This window comes from Crotalus tigris, unplaced genomic scaffold (assembly GCF_016545835.1).
Source record: "Crotalus tigris isolate CLP2741 ecotype Arizona unplaced genomic scaffold, ASM1654583v1 scf7180000024437.13266115, whole genome shotgun sequence".
Lineage (NCBI taxonomy): Eukaryota > Metazoa > Chordata > Lepidosauria > Squamata > Viperidae > Crotalus > Crotalus tigris.
This window is the reverse complement of record NW_024100606.1, coordinates 167,965-192,806: the sequence shown is the minus strand read 5'-3', so window position 1 is coordinate 192,806 and position 24,842 is coordinate 167,965. Positions and strand designations below refer to the sequence as shown.

At 40.1% G+C, this 24,842-nt stretch overlaps 2 protein-coding genes across 2 annotated transcripts in view; one reads left to right on the top strand and one right to left on the bottom strand.

Moving 5' to 3' along the window:
• UROC1 (urocanate hydratase 1) overlaps window positions 1–6,045 on the bottom strand; it is a 44,660-nt gene extending 38,615 nt beyond the window's left edge. Inside the window, exons 1-2 of the mRNA XM_039331308.1 lie at window positions 5,872–6,045; window positions 980–1,110 (exon numbers count right to left, since the gene is read on the bottom strand). Coding sequence (XP_039187242.1) covers window positions 980–1,110; window positions 5,872–5,997 — 257 coding nt within the window. The 5' untranslated portion in view covers window positions 5,998–6,045. The remainder of the gene's footprint in view (window positions 1–979; window positions 1,111–5,871) is intronic.
• Window positions 6,046–9,493: 3,448 nt separating this feature from the next.
• Window positions 9,494–24,842, top strand: part of LOC120302737 (netrin-4-like) — a 58,919-nt gene continuing 43,570 nt past the window's right edge. Inside the window, exons 1-2 of the mRNA XM_039331601.1 lie at window positions 9,494–10,147; window positions 20,037–20,569. Coding sequence (XP_039187535.1) covers window positions 10,060–10,147; window positions 20,037–20,569 — 621 coding nt within the window. The 5' untranslated portion in view covers window positions 9,494–10,059. The remainder of the gene's footprint in view (window positions 10,148–20,036; window positions 20,570–24,842) is intronic.

The following is a 24,842-nucleotide window of genomic DNA, read 5'->3' as shown; positions in this document are numbered from 1 at the left end:
TGATATATATCATCACATAGAACATTTTACATATTTGCATCAGACATTATGACATAATTATATTATTTATGTGATGATGACATAACACAGGTGTTACTATTTTTACATTATAGTTACTTTTTAATGGATGGTGCTATGAAAAAGGCTTGACGTTTGAAAAGTTTATGAGCTGCCAGAGAAATATAGCTCTGTAATTTGTTCTTATATAGGCTTTATTGGAATCTAATAAGGCACTTGAGAGTCTCTGCCTTGGTGTTTTGATGGTCATGAACAAGCCAAGTCTTGACATCTTGTTTTCTGCATGTCTTACTTCTTGCAGAAAAAATAAATTGTTGTATGCCATGCATGTGACGCATCTGGCCTGCGGGCTACCAGTTTGACACCCCTGTCCTAAATCATAGTTTACACTGCCAGAAACAAATTAATTACATTACACTTTATTATGATGCTTGAATCCAGTCCAAAGCTCCCAGATGTCCAGCAGCTGCCTACATTGACCAATAAATCAGCTTGCTTATTTATCACCCTTGTTTTATCTCATCTTGCTGGTTAATCAGCAGGTGACCTCCTGCTAGCTTTGAAGCAGCCACGCTGACAAACCTTTGCTAACTTTATAAAGATATGCTGGATCTACTTATGGTGCTAAGTAATTCAAAATCAGTAGTTTGATTGTTTCTGATAGAGAGCACAACACAGCCATTTTCATTTTTTAAATAATATTTTATGGCTTAGGGTAATGTATGAATTCAAAAAATGGCAGTAAAAAACAATTATGGCTCTGCTTTATATGAGAATGGTTAGCATCCAGTACAAGCTCCGTTGACATCATTTGAAACATGGATGTCATCACTTGATTTGCAGTATGGGCATTTCCCCCCCCCCTACACACACACAGATGTCCATGATGCCCAAGCTACTGAGTAAGGAATTTCAATACCAACCTGGAATTCCCAATCTTTTGGCAAATCCTAATCCTTACCTCATTTCAATCTGGGGACAGAACCGGTACATGTAGATATGCCCATAGAGTCTCAATTCTTTAGCAAATTCTGGTGCCAGGATTCCATGCAAGTTAGTTGGGAAATAACGGAGAGAATTTTTTAAAGCCAACTGCCAAAACAAGGGAGAAAAAAGTAAACATAGCTAAGTTTAAAACTGACTAAGTGGGTGGCTATCACAATTAATTAAGCACATGCATTTTGTTAGGCTGAGTGGGAAACACGCCCAGCTCTTATGAAAGGATTCAAGGAGATAGATCCTGAATAAAAATGAGGGTCTTTCCACTAAGGTAGTAGCATGTTTTCAATGGAATCTTTTCATTCAGTCCTTTGTATGAATAAGATAATGTCCTGTGCCCATTTTCCAAAGAAGAAATGAAAGAACATTAATGTAGGCCTTTACATTAAGCACAAAACAAAGCAGAAAGCTCTGCTGGCTCTTTGGCAACAGGGATGAGCTATGCCAAATCTGCTTTTTCATCATCATCCTAAAATGACAAAATATACAAAGTGCACGTAAAATTACCTAGCAAATTAAGATTGTCTTTCCCTGTGCAAAGAAACTGTGAACTTCTGTACTCAATATGCAATGTGCTAGGATTACCAAATATCCAGATGTTCCCCTATTGCCTCTTGGGTTATTTCCCTGCTAGTGATTTATAGCATCTTCTACACTCTTTTAACCACTGGTGTCCCTACATAACAGATAAGGACAGACTTAAGGCCACTTTAGCAAGAGTTTGCTGCAAATCACTAGTGAGGAAATGGCTGTGGACGATTGTTGAAAAGGAGATGAAGAAGTGAAGCCAGGAGAGAAAATTCAAATGAACCTTTTCTCCTGCTAGTCTGCATGGGTCGACTGCTGCAGCAGGTTTCGTGTTTTTAGTTTTTCCATGTTACACAATCCCAGCAAATGATGATTTAATCAATATGGTGAAATAAACCATATTATGGTATGGATCCATTTTAAGTATTAAAAAACAGGGATTTGCAATTTCCCCAAAATCTTCACATGCTGCCCACACATCCATGGAGAATCCCTCTCTTACAAAGAAAAACGGCATACATTCAGGAAGTTCTGTGCCATGCTCTGTAAGTGCCACTCCTCTCGGAGGAAGTAAGATCTCTGCTGACTTTGATGTACTCCAAAATGTATACCAAAAATTATGATTTAAAACAAACAAACAAAAACGCTGACGTCTGAAAGGCAGGCCTTCATAATTTATTCCATTACTTTTTGTTTATTTTTTAAAATGTTTTTTTTTTAAATCCCTTTATTATGCTGCAATGTTCACACAGAGTTTGAAATTCATGGGCAGAAACTAAATCATTAGAGAAGAACAGGGGGGAGGGGGAGAGGGAAGGGAAGCAGGAAAAGCCACTACCACTTTAAGAAAGTTTACAGTAGGGGTTTTTTTTTTCAATGATGTAACTGCCTGGGGTATTAGAATAAATTGCTTATCTTCAGGGAACCAAATTCAGGAGTGTCACAATTTGTACTCTGAAGCTCGATTTGTTTGCACAATGCATCTCTCTACGTGGTTTCTGCTTGTGAACATGTGAATATCTGTGCATAAGTATGCATGAGGAAGTGCAAGGTAGGCTGCATAAGCTCCTCTCTGATGTGTCCGGAAGGAAGGAAGGAAGGAAGGAAGGAAGGAAGGAAGGAAGGAAGGAAGGAAGGAAGGAGGGGAACTTAAAATGAGTTGGTCAGTAGCATTCAAAGCTTCAGACCAAGGATGCATTGGGGAGATCTTTCTCTGGAATGCTAAGGGGAAGGCTGAACAAACTGGTCTGAGTAGCACAGGATACGTGTACCATGGGGTTGAAAATGCATTGTCCTATATAGAAATTATTCCATGAGACCTGCAGCACAACTAAAGTTATTGAACTTTGTGAATATGCTCAGGGATTATTATTTTTTTAAATCCAGCCTGGTTATTAGGTGATTGAAGGATTGAGACTGAGACTACATGCATTCCTACTTAATTCAGGAGTTACTGTTGTAAAAAGTTACTGTGATCTCTGGGGACAGACAGAGGGGATCTAATTTCAAGGCCAGGCTCACTGAATGATTTGGGGCCAGTTGTTTTTTCAACCCAATATACCACACAAGGGTATTACTGTGATCACCAAATGAGAGACACTCCCTAGTAAGTCACCTTTAGCTCCTGGAGAATAAATCCAACAAATAAATAAATAGTATACCAAATAGAGAGGATGATTTCCAACATCAAATGTCAGGATATCAAAGTAAATGAATGCAAAGATATATACATCAAATACTAAGCCAATGCTCAGAGACATTTATTTGTTTGTCAAATGTAGATACTTACAAGATCAATACAGAAGAATATTTTAACAAGCTGGCCACAATTTAAAAAAAACATTGCTTGGTTTTTTGTTTAAATTGAACAAAACAGAAACACAGTTAAGTGCAAGGAAGCAGGAACTTTATTGTTGCAGGAAGAGCCTTCTCATTGTAAATGTGAGAAAGTAAATATTATTTATGTGCCTGTGAGAGAGACATGAACACATAGAATGTACTGTATGTGATCACTGCAATTTCAACCAGGTAAGCTACCCAACTTGGCTTTTTCAAATGTGTTGGCACTACAGCTCCCATTTTTCTAGGACTTAGTCCTCATACCTCAGGAGGGCATCCAGCTCAGAATAGCTGACCTTACCAAAAATTTGTTGTCAGGTTTCAAAACAGTAGCAATTCTCTACATCCATGACTGGAACCTCACATTTTTTCCAGAAGAGTTTATTTACAATGAAGAGCCAATAAAGAGAGAATCTCCTGAAACCAGGCCCTAAGAATAATATGATAAAGCCACAGTAGACACAATATTGTTGTGTCTTAAAAATACAGGAACAAATACAGCTGAGACAAAGCTATCTTTATCAGGAGGTGAGCTAGATGCAAAATAGGCTTTCCTTTTTATTAGGACAGCTGTGTTAGTCTCTGATGGCAAACAGTTTAGAGTCTGGCAGTACCTTTTTCAACTAACAAGTCCTATTAAGACAGCAGCTTTTAAATATGCCTTTTAATAAAAGATGGAAAAGGTGCTACCAGACCTCTGACTTTTTGTTAAAAGTGTCCAATTTTTTTAAAAAAAGTATTTTCAGTTGCTGACCCACTGCTAGTTGCTGAAAATGGGTAAAATCAAAACACATCAGAGTAAAGTCATTCTCCCTTGGCATATTTTATCATATATATTTATTTACATACTGGATCAACTCAGGAGACAGAGGTCATCTCTAATGTTAGGCCGAGCAATCTCCTCAGATGGCTATGCTAGGAGACATCAGTAATGATGCAACAGACAAAGGTGTGTATCCAGGCCTGTAACATTCCCTCCCCCACTCCACAGATTGATCTCCTGCTTTCATATGCAGGACAGAACAAGGTGACCACAGATGGTGAAAGGGGGGGGGTGAGGATTAAAAAAGTCAAGATAATGCATGTGATCATACAATGGGAGTACCATCCTTCTACTGTCCAAGGGAGGAGGGGGAGAAAGGGGGAGGAGGTAGTTTCAAATATGCTGCCACAACTGTTATCAAAACTTTGACACACAAACCCCTGCAGGCACTCCCAGTACAGAATGAATCTTATTGCCAATGCTACTCCAAACTCATCGGTGCTCCATCACTGGTAGTTTTCAAAAATAGACTGGACAACCATTTGACTGAGATGATACAATGCTCCTGCCCTGAGCAGGGGGTTGGATAGAAGACTTCCAATGTCCCTTCCAGCCTTATGATTATAGGCTCATGCAAACAAAAATGACCATTTCTGCTAGCTTATTCAGTGAGATACTGAAATGGATATATTTTACACTATAGGCAAAAGCACCTATTCAGCAAAATATTTGGGCAACCTGTTCCCCTGCTTGTAAGAACTCCCACCTCATTTGCCTCTAGCATTTAGCATCTCAGTCTCTTTGGCTTCTGTTCATTGCTGAAAGGCTGTTTTCTATGTTTTGAGGGTGAAAGGCAAGAAGACAATCCCAAATTGACCTTAAGAGAATGGGCAGTGAAAACAGAGGCAAAGTATACATTTGCTTAGGCTCCAGAGAAAGAAAAAGAACATGAAGGGTGCTACTGTCACATATTTCAGTCAACATAGCCGTTTGGAAGCAAGAGAATTCAGGAAATAACTGGGAAAAAATTTCTGGTAAATATGTTTTGATTTATTCGAGAATATTAGGTTCCCATGGTTATTTACAGTAACTAAAGGACATGAAGTATAACCATGGAACAAAAAAATTATTAGTACAAATTCAAACTGAAAAATAGACACGGTATATAGGCCTGATCCTCAAGTTATGTTTGCTATCATTCTTCCTTGAATTAATAAGTCATTATTATGTATCATTACTATTTATATAAATACAGCTTCTCCTGTTTTAAAATGGCATTATCTATGTAGAAGGACCTCACATTTTACTGAACAGAACCATAAAGAAAGATACACTCATAAATCTTAAAAAGTCCCAGCAACAGGACTTCTGAAAAATTGAAAATTCCTGAACGAGACCATGTTGTTCAGGGTGTGATGAGCAGAGATATGCATTTGAACTCAACAGACCTGATAGAAAGGCATTAAGGGCATCTATATAATAGAACTGTGCAGTGTTTATATTCACAACTGGTAGCTATCAATAATATAGCTGGACAGAGACCACCAGACCTGTTTTAAGAAGCAGATCTAAGTCTATCAGGGGTGATCCACCCAACTCAATGCTAGGGAACATTTTAGGAATACAGAGCTTGTATTCTGTAGAACATAGTCCTAACTAATGGGGAGATTTTCCGCAAAAAAATAGGGTTAATGTCCAAAGAGAAGAATTGTACAAACTCTTACTTTTTCTTCACTTGCCGTGAGATTTGGGCTTCTCACAGGAGCATGAGGGATTCCACTCTTTCGGCCTCTGTTTTCTGGAAGAGGACGGAGGGGGAGCCCAGCACAAATTGCTTTCAGAGTAGACATGGCTTGTAGATAGCAGTGGCTGAAGGACAAAACTTAGAAAAGGGTTGAGGTTCTATTGAAGCTAAGGTGATCTTTGACAAAAGCAGGGTTGGCTTTTCCTCCAATCCTCTGAGAGGAAACACCCTATTTGATACCCCTTGTCATTCTATTGGTCTATCCTGCTGCCTCCTCCAGAGGAATCATTGACAGGTCTACTGTTTATTCTCTAATCTGGTTCTCCACATCTGGTTGCTCTGTTGCACTGAATGACAGTTGACATGCTCCTGTACTTTGTACACATCACAGACATGGGAAGGTTTTCTATTCAATAAAGGACCCAGCAATTTTGCTCAAATATTCAGATATTTTTATTTGTGAACATGACATTATTGTGAGCCTCTTCCACTTTTTTCCATGTCTTTTAATGAAATGTTTATGCCTCCCTCTTTCATTCCAGAAATCCCAAAGTGTTTTAATGACATTTAAAGTATGATCAACGATGGAATTATTGAACAATATTCTAAAATAACAATACGGCAGTAAAACATTTACAGTATATATTGAAACTATAAACAGACTCAGTAAATGTGTCATGCAATCTCAGGGCCCCTTAAGTAAAGTTAAAACCTGTTTTAGGTCACCATAAAAGTCCATACTGGCTAGGAAAGAAATGTGCTGAATTCCAGTGCACCTCAAGAAATTGATTTTTAGATGTTGTAATAATTAAGTAAGTCTATCCATAAAAGTCATTCATACCAATATTGGTGAGGATATCCAAACTCTCATGGACGACTCTCTCCTGGAGAGGACACAACTAACACATTCAAGTGACTTTAAGTGGCTGATAAAAAAAACATATTGCAGAGATCCAGTTGTGCACTTCTCTGTGAGCTGATGTGATAACAGCAGTCAGACTGGATGCTTCAAAAGGATATTGGACCACCTCCTGGAGGAGGATCTGAATATCTAAGGCTACTAAAATAACTGTGAGAGGCGTCAAGGAAACTTATGAACAACCACTTAACTATGAGCCAGCAATGTGCTGCACCTGCCAAAAAGGCCAATGAGGTCCTAGGCTGCACCAACAAAGGGGTAGTATCAAGATCACAAGAAAGTGTTAGTAGTGCTTTATGCTGCTTTGGTAAGACTTGGAATACTGCATATAGTTTTGGTCACCATGATATAAAATGGTGTTGAGACCAAATAAGTGCAACAAAGATGATTAGGGAAATGGAGGCTAAAACATAGGATGAATAGTTACAGGGACTGGGTACATTTAGTCTGACAAAGAGAAGAACTAAGAGTGACATGATAGCAGTCTTCCAATATTAGAGGGGCTGTCATAGAGAAGAGGAGGTCAACCTATTCTCCAATGCATCTGAGAGTAGGACAAGAAATAAGGGATGGAAACTTATCAAGCGGTGATCCAACCTAGAATTAAAGAGAATTTCCAGGCAGGAGATTTTTAAAAAGAGATTGGACAGCCAGAATGGTATAAATAGGGGTTGGCAACCTTGGCTCTTTTATGACTCATAGACTTCAACTCCCAGAATTTCTGAGCCAGCTATGTTATGCTGGCTCAGGAATTCTGGGAGTTGAAGTCCATGAGTCATAAAAGAGCCAAGGTTGCCTACCCTTGGTATAGGGTCTCCTGCTTGAGAAGGGGGTTAGGCTAAAATACCTTCAAGGTCCCATCCAACTCTGTTATTGTGTTAAAATTGATGGCAGTTTTACTACAGCATCCTTGAATCATAGGCAGAATACCTTGAGTCCTAGATATAGTAGAAAATATAACTGCATGGAAATTATTGCTCTCCTGTGAACTACCTAAATGCATCCAGCTCATGGTGGGTAGAGTATGAAATTAAAATGGCAAAATCCCAAATTAGAAGGGCCTCTTTACAGATTCAGGCCATGCGAGGCTTGCAAAACTCAAAATGAAGTTCAAAAGTAAACTTAAAACCAGTGAAGGTGTGGAAGAAAATTGGTGTTTAACTTTCAAAAGATCTTTCCATGATCAGTACTGACATCTACATTCTGTCGTAGTTGCACTTTTGAATATATAGAATAAAAACCTTTGGCCTTTACCAAATTGCAATTATGATTTATAACACTGTAAAACTGTACTGAATGCTTTTCAAGTAGAAAAGCAAAGGAAAAAATATTTTTAAAAAAATGTAATAGGAGATCTCAATCACTTAAGGATGATGTTGATTAAAGGGAAACCAAGGGAGACCAACTGGAAATAAAAATCCCCCCCCCAAACTGGTAGAATCAATCTTAACAGGAAGTGAGTTATAATTGAGCCAGAGAAACAAAAGAAAAACAGAACACTGGGATTTTTCAGCTTGTATCTTGCAGGGCCCAAGCCACTGTTTTCCTTTATTCTGTACTGATACTCATCTTGATCCAGGCTCAAAAAGACTCGGAAATCTATCGTTTTCTCTACTTGGAACTTTCTCTTTAATCGGTGCCATCCTTAAGGGGCTGAAGCCCCTACACCGAACGGGAGAGGTCCATAATTCTAGCAAGGCCACAAAGAGCCCCATTCCTTTTCTCTTTCCCATCTCGACCTCCCTCGGCTCGCGATTGGGAGTGATGGGGCGTGTAGTCCGAGAGAGGGCGCTGCAGAGACAGGCGAGAAAAAGCATCCCCGCCAAACTTCAGCGGCGGGAAAGAAGCAGGGACCCGGGCAGCTAGAGCATGGGCGCGGTGCCGTCCAGCCTCCCTCTCCCTCTCCCGATGGGCGAAATCAGCTCCAACCAGAGGGGTAGATTCTGGGGGCGGGGGGGTATCCTTGCCCGACTCTCATTAAAAATAACCGAGTTTAAACACACCGTCCATAAGCGAGGGAAGGAGGTTCAAGGAGGGCACCCCTTTCCGTCGCCGTTGTGTTTGGGTAGGCTCGTTCTTCCTCCTCGGCCCCTTTCCCGGGTCTGATGAAAGCCTTCAAGAGTGAAGTGAGTGTGTCCACCCCCCCCACCTCCAACACACAATGCCCATCACTAAAGAGCGCCCGAGGCACATGATTCGTCCTGGTTGTGGCGGGACAGGACGAGGAAGGGGATCTAAACTACATGCTTGGTCGAATCGGGTTCCACCGAGGGACGGAGAGGTGAAGGGAGCGTGAGATGCTATCGCGGACTTCTGCTCCGTCTATGAAGTAGAAAGGGAGTGGCGTCACAGAATAAGAGAGCTGGTAGGGACCTTGGAGGTCATCTAGTCCAACCCCCTGCTCAGTGCCTCATGCCCTTCAATCCCTCTTCTACTGGTAGGGCTGGCAGCCGGCTACCTGTCCACTATTTCCTTGGAGGGAAGAGACGACGAACGGTGGCGACGAGGATGCCCTGGTCGTCGTCCGATTTTGCTAGAGACAAGCGCCCGACCGCGCACGTCGGACAGTCCGGCAAACTACCGTCCTGAGGTTTCCGCCTGAGCAACCCCCTCGTTTCCCCCCCCCCCGTCCCCGTCCCCGTCCTGCTGCCTCGGAGTGAAGGAGCAGCTTTGCCCCGGAATGGACACTCGCTAGGAGATCCGTGGAGCGGAGGGGGGAGACGAAAGAACTTAGCCCAGGATAAGAGATCCCGGGGTGGAATCAGAAGCTCCGGACCCGGAGACTGAATGATGGTGCCACGTGTTTTTGACCCAAAAGATCGGCGGAGGAGAAGAAGGAGCAGCAGCAGCAACAACAGCAGCGATCTTGGCGTGTGCTCATTGCAAGGCTGCCTTTGCTAATCCCGCGCGACTTTCGCCGATTCTCCGGAGGGGCGAGCCGGGGGAGGGAGGGGGTTCTCCCCTCTAAGCCGCCAGCGGAGATTGAGCTACTTGGCGGCGATGGACGGTCGGGACTGACACGCTGCGAGAGAGCGTGGCGGCTTGGGAAAGGCGACCCCTTGGGAAAGGAAGGGGGAGGGAGCTTAAAAGAGAAATGACAGGGCGAAAACCCGGCAGTCCCAGAACCATCCCAATAAATTACGAGGGGTTGGAGTTTTGTTTTCTTTTTTTCTTGAAAGAGGTTGAGTCGGCACCAGACATGTAAAATAGCCTTAATTACTGTTTTTCGACCTCACGTTGGTGGCGAAGATGGATTTCCTAGACGGAGTCACGCAACATAAAAGCTTAACGCTGATCGTATTCCTGGAGTATATTATTTTTGCCCAGCTTGGAGCAGGTAAGCAGAAATAAGCAGTAAAGGCGTTTCAGCTGCAAATGCTTCAGACGAGACTTTAAAAGGTTTTCATATTCAATTTGAGTTTAGTAAATCAGTAAAAGTCTCCATTCACCCTCATTTAGATCTATACATTTACAAACTGATAAATTTACTTATTATAATAACTTTTGTCCTTGTTTTAAAACCAGAAAAGTGAGTCATAAATTTCCAGTTCTTACAATTTATTGTAAAGTGTCAGGGGAAAGAATGTTTACTTTTGCCTAATTTTCGGGGGGGGGGAGATAAAATATATGATGTCAATGCCAGTTTGGATGTTAAGGTTTCATATTCTGCAAATGAGCTACTTTATTTCATGTACTGAATATGAATGTAATTTTGCGGTGGTTATGTGTATGCAGCTGTATGCTCAACATTTCTGTACAACACCTGACACAAAGTTCAAGTGGAATAAGGCATGAGAGGTACATAGAAGAATGGGGATGGATATATCAAATCTGAATCAAGTTGTTCATTTATGTAAAAGTGCCCCCTTGGTTTTTCAATAAAAATACCTTTAGAAAGACTTTTAGAAGAACAGATTTATATTCTAAGCTATCCTCCCGGCATAAGGATTAGAGTTTTGAGGCAAAGCCATCTATGTACAGATAGCCCCCTAGTGTCACTGAAGCATAAGGCTTTATTTCTTGAGACAAAAGTTCCCCTTAGAAGACACTGATTTAGAAAACACATCAGGCTTAAAAAGTCATTGGTAAGCCATGGATTACTTAACAATGATTTATTAAGTTAATCATCATTGCCTATATTCATACAACATGCTAAGCCACAAATTATGGTTTACAAGGCATAATAGCGGAATTCACACATTGCACCAAGCAAAACCAAACAAGTGACACTGTGCTTTAGCAACTGACTGGCAAAGTCTTTTCCAGCTTTTGCACAGGAATCTTTCCCAGGTGTACTTACAACATTGGGACTGAATTGGAAGCTGTCTGCATGGAAAACATGTGCTTTTCTACCAAATCTTTCCCTTACTACAGGCTTAAGGAAACTGTCACATAAAGAGCCCATTCCACTTCTCTGCTGGCTGGAAGTAGTTTTGATAACAACCTTTTCCAAACTGGCCAGTAATGCTATCCATTGAAAATGAGTGGGTAGGAATCAAAGATAGGTCATCTCCATAGAGACAGGACCTTTCCCCCTTCAATCTGCACATGAGTGTATTTTCATTGGGCTGAGTGTTGCCTTCAGCCATTCCCAATGATGTAACATATAATCTAGTGACATCTTCCTCTTAGAACACGTCTACCATACAACATTCTTCCTGTTTGGGAAGGGATGGGCAGCTGGATACCTAAATCAGCAACCCTTTCCAGCCTTAGGGATTATTGTAGATAGAATAACACAATGGCCAAGGGCTTCCACCTGGCCAAAATCTTGTGAGACCTCGTGCAGGATGGTTAACTTTTTGCAAAAAATCTTGTGATCCTATGAGATTTCAAGAAAACCATTTTGTAAGGCCAGATTCTTAAGGAATGATGTGGAGGTTGATGAGCACTGCTGGTATATTGCTGCCATCTGGCAGAGCAAAACCCCTTCTCAGGATAAACCTTCATGTAATAATAGCTGGATAGTGCCACAGATTTCAGACCAGGATTTTCTGGCTCTGTTGTAAAAAATGTCCAAGTACAATGTACTAGTTCCTTTGAATGGCAGCCAAAGATCTGTCACCCCAGAAAGCCATAGAGCCTGCCTAATGATTCAGATATGATTTGCTAAGATTTCCTACTAATCAAATAATAATGAAAGCATTGAAAAATGGCTGGAGGGAACTGTTGACTCTCAGATCCAAAAGCCTACATAGGCATCCAAAAGCCTACATAGCACACTGCAAATATGTAATATGCAAGTTCCATTGCAGTTTAACAATTTAATCCAGATTTGTGTCTTGCTCTTTGTCCTTTCCACCACAACAGCCCTCAATAAGTTTCAATAAAGATTTTGGTCCAATAAGAATCACTATAGAAAATCAAAGTCCCTGGCTATCACATTTGTTCAATAAAGCAGCAGACATGTGATATAATGCACTTTGGACATTACTGTAATAGAAAAACCTAGCAATATTTAGCTTGGTTTCTTATGGGCGTGACAGAATTAAGATAGTGTTGTTTCTTTTGTTTTGTTTTGTTCCTCTTTCTGCTGCCAATCCAGATGTTCACAAATTCTTATTTGTTAAAGCATTGCAAAATCCCATGCAAGGAAGGAAGAAACTTGTTTTGTCTCTGCCCTATCTATGTTCAACTATCCCACACTGATATGAAAAACCCAAAGGCTATAATTGGCTGAATGTAGCTTTATTGTTTGGCATGACTAAGAACCCCACTGACATGACTTCCCATTTTGTGATGGGAAGCAAAGGTTTGATAATTTGGCTTTCGCTTTGGAGATCATGTAAAATCATCTTGTGGTGAATTACAACATATAGCTGACCCAGGAAGTCCTGGCATCTAAGGTAGGAAGGAGGGAATCTGCCTTTGATTCTTTCCTTTCACCTTCTCCCCTCTTAGTACCTGATTCTGAGATGAAGGGGCAATGGAGGCAGCCTATATTTTGATAGCACAGGTGCCCTTCACAGCCCTTTGCCTCATTCAAGGTCCTCTTGGAGCAAAGGTCAGTGTTTAGTCTGCATGCACTCTGGACAGCATCTGCAAAAATAAAGCAGCCAGAATAACTCTTGACACCTTGTTCTCCTTGATGCCTCAGTCTGAAGAATCCTTAAGAATTGTTCATGTTGCCCATCAATCTTATTTGGTAACGGGGATTGATTTGAAAAAAAACAGGAAGCCCAAGTTATAGTGACCCACTCTATTAGTTTGCAATCTTTCCCTATCATAACAAAGACTGGGCAGAAAATAAATCTGGAACCCTTGCTAGATATCTACATAATATCCAGAGAAGATTTCCAACTATTTTACATTGCTCAAAAGGTCAGGATAACTGCATATGGATGTTTGTATAAAGCAGTGATTCTCAAGCTGTGGGTTGGGACCCCATTTGGGGTTGAACGACCATTTTACGGGGGTTGCCAAACAACGCAGTCCGCCATTTTTTCCCCCTTTTCCTTAGCTGTGCTACTCCCTTTTATTCTATTGGCTTTTGAAAGCCAATAGAATAGACTCTCTTGAATAGAGTCTAATTCTATTGGCTTTCAAAAGCCGATAGGAATTGTCCAGGCTGTCTCTGCCCTGCTGAGCCCGCCAAAAGTCCCATTCTGCAAATGGTGCTGCACCAGTTGAGTAGTCCTCGACTTATGACTGGTTAGTAGTCCTCGACTTACGACTGGTTGGGGGTCGCAGCATTAAAAAGGTTGAGAACTACTGGTATAAAGGAAACACAAGCTCTGTTCAGCTCGGTAATTCAAAACAAAGTTGTGGACACAGCAGTCCTTTCTGGTGTGTATGTTTCACCATGTTCTCAGACTTGTACCATAACAACAAAAAGACACTATCCCATTCCTGCAAAAATCATGCAAATTTGAGCTGTTCTAATTGGTTTAATAGCAGACATAAAGACAGGATTGCATGCCTACAGACAAAGCTGGTGGACAGTTTTAATCCTGGGTTAAAATTTAGGCAGAGGGATAAAATTCTGTGGGGTCTCCAATGACCCCAGTAACACCATCCATTAGCTGGATTTATATACAGAACAATGTTGTGGTATTTTGAATGAAGCTATGGGCGCTTGGCTTCTATATAATGCTAGGCTATAAACTACACTCACTGGAACTCCACATCATACTGATCCAGAAAAACCAAACCAAGTGTATTATTGCTTTAATAATACTTTTTCTCTTCCTAGTGTTTTCTTGCAAGTGCAGGGTACACTTTTCAGAATGGACAGCATATAATGTTTCTAAATATGATGCATGTGCTTGTGCTTAATATTCTTGGTAAATCCATGCTTACCTTTTCTGTTTCCTGATCTCACTAGCTCTCAGTTCGAGAACTTGATCTGTTTATTTGTTGATAATGGAGAGGAATAATAATACTAAAGCACTGAAGTTGATTACATTCAAAAGGATAATATTAATGGAGCCCCACTATAACATTGCAACTTTTCACAGAACACTAAGTCACATTGCTGTCTCAGGGTAGTCAAAATAGTTTAGTTACAGTGATTATATTCTCCCTCCCATCCCAATTAGGAACACAGAAGGGGGGGCAATGAGATATATGAAAAGCTCTGCTGGACCCAGTTGAAAACCAAAGGGCAAATTAGATTGCAGCAGAGAATGTGATTTAATCAGAGTACATAAGAAAATAAGCAAAGCAGTGCAGGTTCAGGCCAACAGTTTTGTTTTCTGCAAGGCTCTGCCAATAGGAAGCTCATACATAGGACATGAGCACATAACTGTCCCTCACGTTTTCCACCAACATTGCCACACAATAAAACCATCCTGATGAGAAGCCCAAATAACCTTATTCTCTAGGACGTTTTCCAATCCCCTTTTATTACAAGTGCTTTTATACACTTCAATAAAAAATGAAGCTGCTTATATAAGTGTTATGCAGTAAACTACGCCATACATAAAATCTAATTAATGTATTGAAGAAAATAACAATAATTGTGACCATTTCATGAACAGCACCCCTGTACTTCCTAGGTATGTACATCTTCCACATCTCAATCCTGAATGCCTCCTTAAATAATAAAAAAGTTTTCACTAATTTTCTAAACATTAGCTGCTTATTTCTGAGAAGAGCCAGTTCTACAAGGGAAAAGCTCCATAAAACAATACTGACCTCTGGGGGAGGGATGTTTATTTGCCAAATTTTATTATGTATGGGCACATCCAGGGCAAGCAGTTTCTACTTGGATAAGTGGTCCTATAGCTCTCTGTACCCCAAGTAGCTATAATTATACCTGTACATAGGAGTTGAAATTCCATACTAGCAGCTTTGAAGTATCACATTTATTTTCTCGACATTCATCTTCAGTGGATAAGAATTAAAGTTGGCATTCTAGCTACATGTCACATCTGTCTCTGCTCTTTTCCCAAATCAGATATGTGTCATTGTGATTCTACGCTGTTACATGGTTCTTCCCATCCTGGTCTGCTTCCCTCCCTGGCAATTCTACCTGTCCACCTCTCACCTGTGCATTCTAGATGGACAAGTGAGTGAGTGAGTGGGTGAGTGAGTGAGTGAGTGAGAGAGACAGTGTAGTCTTTCCATTTGCCTGATTGGACCCCTTTGACATTTGTCTCTCCTTTACAAAAACTGGCTTACACACGGTACCTATATACCTACAGTTCATTCATATTCTACCTACTTTTTCTTCTGATGTGATTCCCTTTAGGTTATTCTTTTAAATTTTAAATTAACTTCAGTGCATTGATACAATTGCAATAGATTAAATTCCAAATAGCAAGACTAGGACAATCTAAGAAGCACATCTGAAATACAACAGTACTCATAAGTGGGCTTACTTTTTAATATAAATAATATTGCTTTTAAGAATGATAACAAAAAAAGATACAAAGTAAAAGTACAGACATAATAGAAAATGCATAACAGGTGCTTAAAAAGTAAAGAATAACAGGAAAAAAACAAACTATAAAGTATGTTACATATTGTAACATTAATTATATATAGAATTATACACTTACAATTCTGTATATAATTAATGCAAACATTCTGCAAGTATATATGCACACATACACACACACACACACACACTTCTGGTACAATTATATAACTATCATGCTTTTTTAAACCTGCTGTATTTTGTGTAAATGAATCCCAATTTTGTTATATTTATCCATACAAAGTCTAGGCAATCCACTTATAAGGAGCAAGTGAAATCAAGCTTTCAATCCATTGAGTAAATGGGGACATATATTTATCTTTCCAATGTTCCAATATCAGTCTTTTAGTTACAGTAATAGTTCAAAAAAACAATTTATATTATCCAGTTATCAAGTTCCATGTACAAGTTCCATATAATTCAAGAGAATACTATCCTCTGAAATGTTTAACTTTGTGCACAGTCATACTTATATGTGATGGCGCAGTGGTTAGAATGCAGTACTGCAGACTAATTCACTGCTCACTGCCAGCAGTTTGATCCTGACCGACTCAAGATTGACTCAGCCTTCCATCCTTCCGAGGCCGGCAAAATGAGGACCCAGATTGTTGGAGGGCAATATACTGACTCTGTAAACTGCTCAGAGAGTGCTGTAAAGCACTATGGAGTGGTATATAAGTATAAGTGTTATTGCTATTGCTATATATTGTCTAACAGTTTCTCCAAAACCTAGCAAGTATAGGACATTATAAAAGCAGGATTTTTAAACAACACCCAAGTTGTAAACCTATAGTGCAACCCATCTAGAATAAGCTGGAAGATTTGTTTATAAATTTAAAACACACTGACAATAGAAATTCTCATGAAAACCAACACAAAAGAACAGAGACTGTACAATAATAGTCAGGCCACTTTTTTAAAAAAATCATTTTCTTACATGACGACAACATCATCTGGAGAAATGTACTCAACAACAAAGGGGGGAAAAAACCTACAAAACCAAATGGTTTTTTCATTGAAGAAAAATAAAAAAGTGTTGCAAAGTACCCTTGATGACTGCTGAAAATTTTTTTGTCCTACACCAGTGATGATTGTATACATGTTTGAATTCAGTGAGAAAATTTCAGTTTTGTTTTCCAATTGTTTGGGTTCTACATATGATTTCAAAAAGGATAATACATCACCTATTTACTAGTTAACATTTAATGTCCACTGGAATTGTCTGATTCAGCCATCACCCATGGAAGAGGTTGCCCACTTTTGTTTTTCCAGCTGTGTGGTTCACCCTCAATGGAACCACTCTTTAATCAAGCCACCTCCAGCAAACAGCCACCTCTCTGAACAGCCTCCTGGGGACTGTGGAATAAATACATAAATAGCCAAGGAGCAGGGATTATTGAAAAACCCATCAATCAAGAGCCAAATTCTCAATGACATGCAGCACCTGGGGCCCAGAGAAGAAAAATGCATGGCAATCTTGATTGTTTATCCTTTCTATGAATTATTCAAAGAGCCCCATTTGGTATTCAGGCTAGGTCCCAAGTTGCTTCTGTCTCTTCATCCATACTGCCCGGTGGCTGTGACCCCACATTTCAGGGAATAAGTGAGTGATGGATAGGCTGTCTGATTGGGAAGCCAAGCAATCACATTGATTTTTTCCAATGTGAGGCTCTTAACCCAACAATTTGAACCAACCCTTCCCCCACAATCAACTTTCCCTGTGTTTATTTGTCATGTGTTCTACTGCTGTTCTTAACCACACAAGAGTTCAACAGGAATTATTTACTTATTTTTTGTCCTGTGCCTTCAAGTTAGTTTTTAACTCCTGGTGATGCTTGGGCTAGTCCTTGCAGTTTTCTTGACATGTTTTTTTCAGAAATCATTTGCCCCTTATCTTCTTGAGTGAGAGTCACTGAGCTGGCTTTCATGGCTAAGATGGGACCTGAATTCAGTTTCTTGATTTCTAGCCTGGTGCCTTAACTAAACCAAACTGACTCTGTATGTTTTACAAGGTAAAGCTAGGAAACGTAAGGAAGAGGGGAAAGGTTTTCTGATCTCATCTATAAGAACTGGGAAAAAAAAGTTGGCTTGCTTGCTTGTTTGCTGGTTTTAAGTGGTGAAACATGTACCTTCATCACTTTCACCTCCATTCATCTCTTGCCTCTGGTAATTCCTAGGCAGGTTTGCTTGTAAAACAAAGTTGGTGCAAAGGTTTCTGTTGGGTTGATCCTTATGCAAATGGAATGCATCTTACTCACCCACAGTGGCTTTAACCCTCAGATCAGAAGATCACAAAGAAGATTTCCATTTGCACAAGCCAAAATATGGAATCTGCTCTTCTCCATATACATTTTCCCCCAATCTGCTACTCTTAAGGTGCTTATTTACTGTTTTCTCAAGCAATCTTTTGTGAATACAAGATGCTCATTAATTTCTGGAAATGAGTAGATTTAAATCAGAGATCCTTGGTGCTCTCTGAGTGTTGTTTTCTTGAAGACATTTCATTACCCAAATCAGGTAACATCAGTTCTAGTCTAATGTAGTCTAGTCTAGCATTATTTAGTCTAATTGCTAACACTGGTGATGTTCCCTAGTTTGGGTAATGAAATGCTTGCAAGAAAACAACTGAGCTCAAAGACATCAAGGAACCCTCATTTCAACCCTGAACTACAAATATTCTCCTTTATTGGACTCAGTAATACGTATGTCCTAATTTTCTGCCTCTTTTTCTCTTTCTGCACTCGTCCCTATAAGAAATAAGAACCATCACAGAAATGACTGGTGTTTTATGCTCAACACAATTTAACAGAAGTAATCTGAATTAAAATCAACTCATTGCTGCCAATTTTGATTGGCCTCCAGGTTCAATATTTTACTGCACCTGATACACACACACACACACACACACACTTGCAGAAACTAAAGGAAAAAACCACACATACACACACAAAGAGTGCTTTTTTTGTAAGAAAAAAGGTGCCGGAACTCAAATCTTGTTAATTTTTTATTTAAAAAATTATATATTCACCTCTTAGCAGGACCAGTGGTTGTGAAGTAATTTTTTTTTTCATTTTTAAATTTGGGGTCACACTTTTACAGTAAAAATTTAAAAAAGATTTTCAATTCATCAATGTTTTTTTAAAAGAAGAAATTATTTACCTTTTGCACGTAGTCAATCACTGTACACCCACCCACACATGTCAGTTGTGTTACAAAACATAACAGTTGCCGCTCGCAGTAAGCACTCAGCATGCGACCACACGACCAATCACAAGCCAAACAGCGCCATCACAACCAGCATGGACAAAGTACGCATGCATCAGACTTGACACACAAGCAGCCCGCATGCACCTTTTTAATGATTTTGCCGCTGACCTGCTAGCTCGACAGGGCGATTCACGCCCATGTGGATCAAACATTAAATTTGCAAAAGTTACTTTTAAAACTTGGAAAAATCCATCGAAAAAAGGTGCTGGAACTCTGTTCCGGTGCGCTCTATGACCAAAAAAAGCACTGCATACATATACATATGATAAATAGATAAAAAAACCGTACCTGTGGTTTGCTTTTTTTCCTTTAGTTCCTTTTCTTCCTTTAGTTCTTTTCCTTTCTTTAGTTTCTAAAATGGAGAAGCAAAGGACTTAAGCCTGAGTACCCCACAACATCAGAAGCCTAGGGTTTGACCTCTCCTTTCTTCACCCAGCAACGCTGACTGGAACCAGTCCCAGAGGATGAAGAATCAATACAAAACACATCCTCCACTCCCAATCTCCTGAGTCAGTCCAAGAGGAAACCATGGCTGATGTCACTGAACACTTCTAAAAGATTCAGGAGGGCAGGATGAATCCACCACCTCCACCCCAGGTCATCCACAAGCATAACCAATGCTCAGTGCTGTAACATGACATGAATCCTGCCTGAAAAGAGTCCAAATATTTCACTTCATCCAGGATCCTCCAAAGCTGAGTGCTACTACTCAATTAGCAAATTTCCCTAAAATAGTTGTTCACACCTTGCAGATTTTTAAAATTGTTTGTTACCTCCATTATTTCTACTCATTAGATTTTGCATCACATACCCTGCTTTTAATATAAAGGATTTCAAATAATTTAGTATTTTCAAAACTCCAAAATCAGCCACTCTCTTTAAACAGCCACCCATCGGTATGAAAGATAAAAAGGCAGGCAGGATAGGAGGCTGTGTAACAGTATGGCCTTAAGTGTTCAGGAACATTTGAGGAAGCAGGTGGAACAGAACAGTGCAGTGAATTGGTTTGTCATCATTTGATTTCCCTCTGTTCTTTCAGGTTCAACGAAGCCACGAGCTTTCCGTTGTGATGGGCATTCCTGCAATCCTGCGGTGGGAAATCTAGCAACAGGCAGGACACCAACGACACTTACCACATGTGGACAGAACAGCACAGAACTCTACTGCTTTTATCCAGAGCACAACCTGTACCATGGCTCTTGCGGATTGCCCAAGTGTACCAAATGCAATGCCAACCAGCCTAATAACTCTCATCTTCCTGATGAAATGACTGATGACTTCTTCCTGCATCCTGGTTCCTGGTGGCAGTCCGCACAAGGGGTGCACAGGGAAGAAATCAGGCTGGATCTGGAAACAGAGTTCTACCTGACCCATGTCATTGTAGTCTTCAAGTCACCCCGCCCAGCAGCCATGATACTGGAAAGATCCCAGAACTATGGGCAGACCTGGAGACCTTACAAATATTTTGCTGTCAATTGCACAGCTACATTTGGGCTTCCAGATGATAGCACCGAAGAGGGATCTCTCTGTACTTCCAGATATTCTGATGCAGTGCCTTGCACCAGAGGAGAGGTAAGCTATGGTAACTGAAAAAGGATATACTTTTCAAAAAGTTACCTTGATCTTATGCTTAGCAAAATTAGATAGCTCCTCCAAAGAAATTGCCCCTGGATTATTAGTCAACCATATAACTGTTGTCAGGTGTCCTATTTTATTGAGGAGGGCCCTCCTTTGAAAGATTTTGAGAGGATAATTCTTTGTTTGAAAGTGTGCTCTGATGGAAGGATTGCTCAGTCCAAGTGTTTTAAAGTTTAAGAACTCTAGGAAAGTGGCTTTGAAGTTGCCTGTCAGCAGCACTCAGACAGCAGATTTGGGTAAGTAAAGAAGTCATATTGGTCAAAAAATGCTGAGCAAAATTCTCTTTGAAACTTTGAAACTCTTTTAAACTTCCTGAAAATATTGGGGAATAAAAGGGAAGAAGAAAAATGCTATTTTGAAGTTATTTTGCGTCATTCTGCATACATTACAAGTATGGTTGGAGAGAAGTGACCAACCCACTTTAGAAGATTGGTGTAAAAGCAGCATGAGGTGTGCCTGGATGCTGAGAACTAACAGAAAAAATCACGGCACTATGGGCAATCTGCTTTAATTCATGTTTTTTTTTAAAAAAAGATAGCTACTAGATATCTAGACTGATATGTTTCATTTAGATTAATATTTCCTTTTCTTTTTAGCATCCAATGTCTCCTTCAGTCAGGGAAGAATTTAGGGGTAGAACATGTGCTTTCATACAGAAAAGCCCTTTCTGAAGTTCTGAAAACCTACAGTTCCTGTTAATAACATTGATTAGACAGGTAACTGATGTATCTCAGTATATAACACAGTTCTTAGCACACAGTGGTATAACCCAGACCTATACACATTTATTCAGAAATTCCTTCCTAAGAGTATTTAATGGGCTCATGCACAAATTATATACATAAGACAACAGCCTTAAAAGTACCATTTATTTTTGAATGCTGTTTTACACTTTGTTACCATCCAAAGTGTTGAACAGATAACCATAATCTATACCAAGCATGGTGATAGTAATCGAAGAAGATAGGAGCTATCATGCAGCACATCTATAGGGTATCTGATTGGTAGTGTCAACTGGAAAGCCAACAGCCCAGGTTCGAGACCCAAGTGCCATGCAACAGGGTAAGATACCATTATTTGCCCCAGCTCTTGCCAAGCTAGCAGTTCAAAGCATACAAATATGAGTAGATAAATAGGTACCGCTTCGGCGGGAAGGCAACAGTGTTCCATATTTTCATGCTGGCCACATGATGTTGGAAGGTGTCTTAGACAACAGAGGCTCCTAGACTGAAAATTGGAGATGAGCACCGCTTCCTTCAGTTGGTCACAGCTTAACCTTTATCTTAAGATATGAAAAATGCATGAAATTGCATCATAGTGCACTTTTGCAGAGGATGATTTCATAGGACGTCTAATACAGCAAGTACTGCTGGTGGATGGTGGTGCCGATATAAACATTCATATTTAATTTCTATAGCTTATTTCATTTTTGCTACTATGTTGATATAATACAAGCCATCATCTAACTTTACCTACATTGAACAGAAGTTATGATCAAAAGCAGAAGCTTATGTTAAAGTACTGATGCATTCAGGGTCCCAAATGAGACAGAAATAGTTATGGAAATGAAATTTCTTTTTTCATCCCATCCACCTGTACAGCCAAGGGATTTGGGAAATGAGAAGCACATTTTTTAATAAAGCAGAGCATGCGGAAATGAAGATAAGCATCTTTTTGGACGGAGGATCTTGGAACAATGCAAACCAGCTCATTATGACTTTCTACTTTAATGTCACTGGAGCTATATGTCAAACTATTCTTCTAACAAAGAGTACAAACACTTGCTTGTTTCCTTGCTTGTTTATTTACACTTCCATTAGAATGTAGAGAAAGTTAAACTATCAAAAGGCTATTCATTTTAGACAAGAGCCTGTGTGACAGATGACACCAATGAAGTGTGCTAGAATGAGCCCATTACTGGAATTCACTAGGAAAAGAAGAATTGTGTCTGCTTGAATAAGATAACCTGTTGCTATGGAAGCATGTTAAACATGCTTTGCTTGGCAGACTAGTTTAAGCTCTACAGTTCAAGCCATATCCTGCCCAACCCGGGGGGGGGGGGTGGAGAGAAAATAGTTGATATAAAATGCAACCAAATGGGTTTTTATAATGTTTGAAATATATTTCAAAACAGAAAAAGGATCAGATCTATTCTGTTCATCTTGTACCTGAACTGGTAAACATGATTCTGATAGAAATTGTCCTTAGAAAAGTCGCAAATTTAGAATTGCCAACACCTAATTTGGACCAGCTCTGCTGTGTTTTTAAAATGGCATCATAAAAAGGTGTCTAGAAGTTGGGTTCTTCCAGCATCAAAACAACAGCGAGGGACTTCTGTCAAAACTGAAGTGTGGACTCCCCTAAATCTGTAACTGCATGGATGCAAACCTACACCTTTCATATATTTATAAAAGAGTAACAAAAACTAGTTTTGTAAAAGAAAAAACAAAGTCAAACTTCTATTCACGGTGCTTCATAGGCTGGAGCAGGTACCTGGTCTTGCAGGACATAGCAAACAGGTAAGGCCAGAAACGATTTCAGGGGAGGATGTTGGCTCAAGGGGGTCATGCCTACAAGGAAGAAGAGAAACATATGCTAAAAGGACAAATATGCTCAGAGCGAGAAGGGCCTTCAAGGCTACAATATCATTTTTTCTCTGCTTATGAAGCTCCTGAAATACAGATCTGGCAACTTGTGACAAAGTGAGATGGCCAATTGGATTGTGTATTTTGGGATGCTGACTGGACCACTGGGTATATGGTCATAGTAGAGGAAGAGCATAAAAAAAATATAAAGAAGGATGCTTTCAGCCCTTAGAGCTCCGTTGGAATGGTGGGAAAGAAGAAGTTAAAATTAGCCTGGAGATAGCATCTCTTACAGATCAAACTTGACTCGTGGTGACTTTAGAGACAAAAACATTCAGGGTTTTTTTGTTTTTGTGTTTGGCAATAATATGGCAGCGATTTCTGATTTTTCACCCCCAACTTTCCAGTTTAGCCATAGCCTAAGTATTTCCTGGTGAACTCCCTTTGAAAAGATAACCAAGCCTGACAGTGCTTAGCTTCTGAGCCCAGACAGGTCAGCCAGCTGCTGCCACGTGCTGATATATACACACAGGGCAGGGCAGCATATTTTTCCATTGAAAAGCAGGGCTAAGAAAACCTCAACAGGTTAAGCCAGACCCCACTAGGGCCAAGTTGCAACTTCAGGGTCACCTCTTGAATAACAAGTCTTTGACTCAGCATTTCCGCTTTGGACCTCATGCCAAAGAAAGCTCATTGCAATTCTGTAGTTATTTCAGCTTCCAGCTGGAAAAGATCAATCCAGGGATTAGTCACTGCTAAAGGCAAGTGCCCAAATGTTATGACTAGGGGTGTCTGTTCAGTATTTCACTGAACTTGAGCTGCAGAAGAGATAAAATACAGAGGCAGAGGTGGGGGGAAGCAGTTAACCTCCCGCAGAATAAACACACAGACAGCACAGCCAGGTTCTGCTTCCCCAGAGGAAAGGCTTATAGTGTGCCTTATGTGTTTTTGAGTGGTAGTAAGGAATGGGAGTGTAAACAGAGAATGTGCAGAAAAGACAGAACAGAGGCTCAATTTATTGCTGCCCCAATGTAAAAAGAATTATATCCTTTCAACCAGCATTTTAATGAGCCACATCAACTGCAGGCTGGCTTCTTCTTCTTTTCCTTTCCTTTTGACTTGAAACCAGCCAGAAACAAGCCCTGTTTTCCCCAGCATAATTTCTGCACTTTCTGACCTGCGGATATTAAATTAGATTTCTCATCTTTGCACTATGACAGAAATGCCTGATACTGCTGCTTTTATTTTATTTATTCAAAACATGTACATAGCTGAGCCCACACTGAGCAGCTTTTGTTGAACCTTAACAGAAAAAAGACCATGGAGATGTTCTTAACTAAACTTGAACTTTCTCTATCTCCTCCTCCTTCCTCTGCCTTCTTTTTCTTCTAGAACTTATTGTTGCTAGGCTTATGTCTCAATCTGCTTTTGAAAGCTGGAAGACTATTCATAGGGACCTCAATGATCTCCCAATGCAAACATTAATCAGAAGGGCATCTACTTAGGATGCAGAGTATTACAATACTAGAACTTTGCAAAGCCATTTCAGGACTCTATCTTAGGGCATCTCTTAGATCATTGGTGTACTGTATAAGCTTTCTTTTTCCCAGCTAAGTTCATTT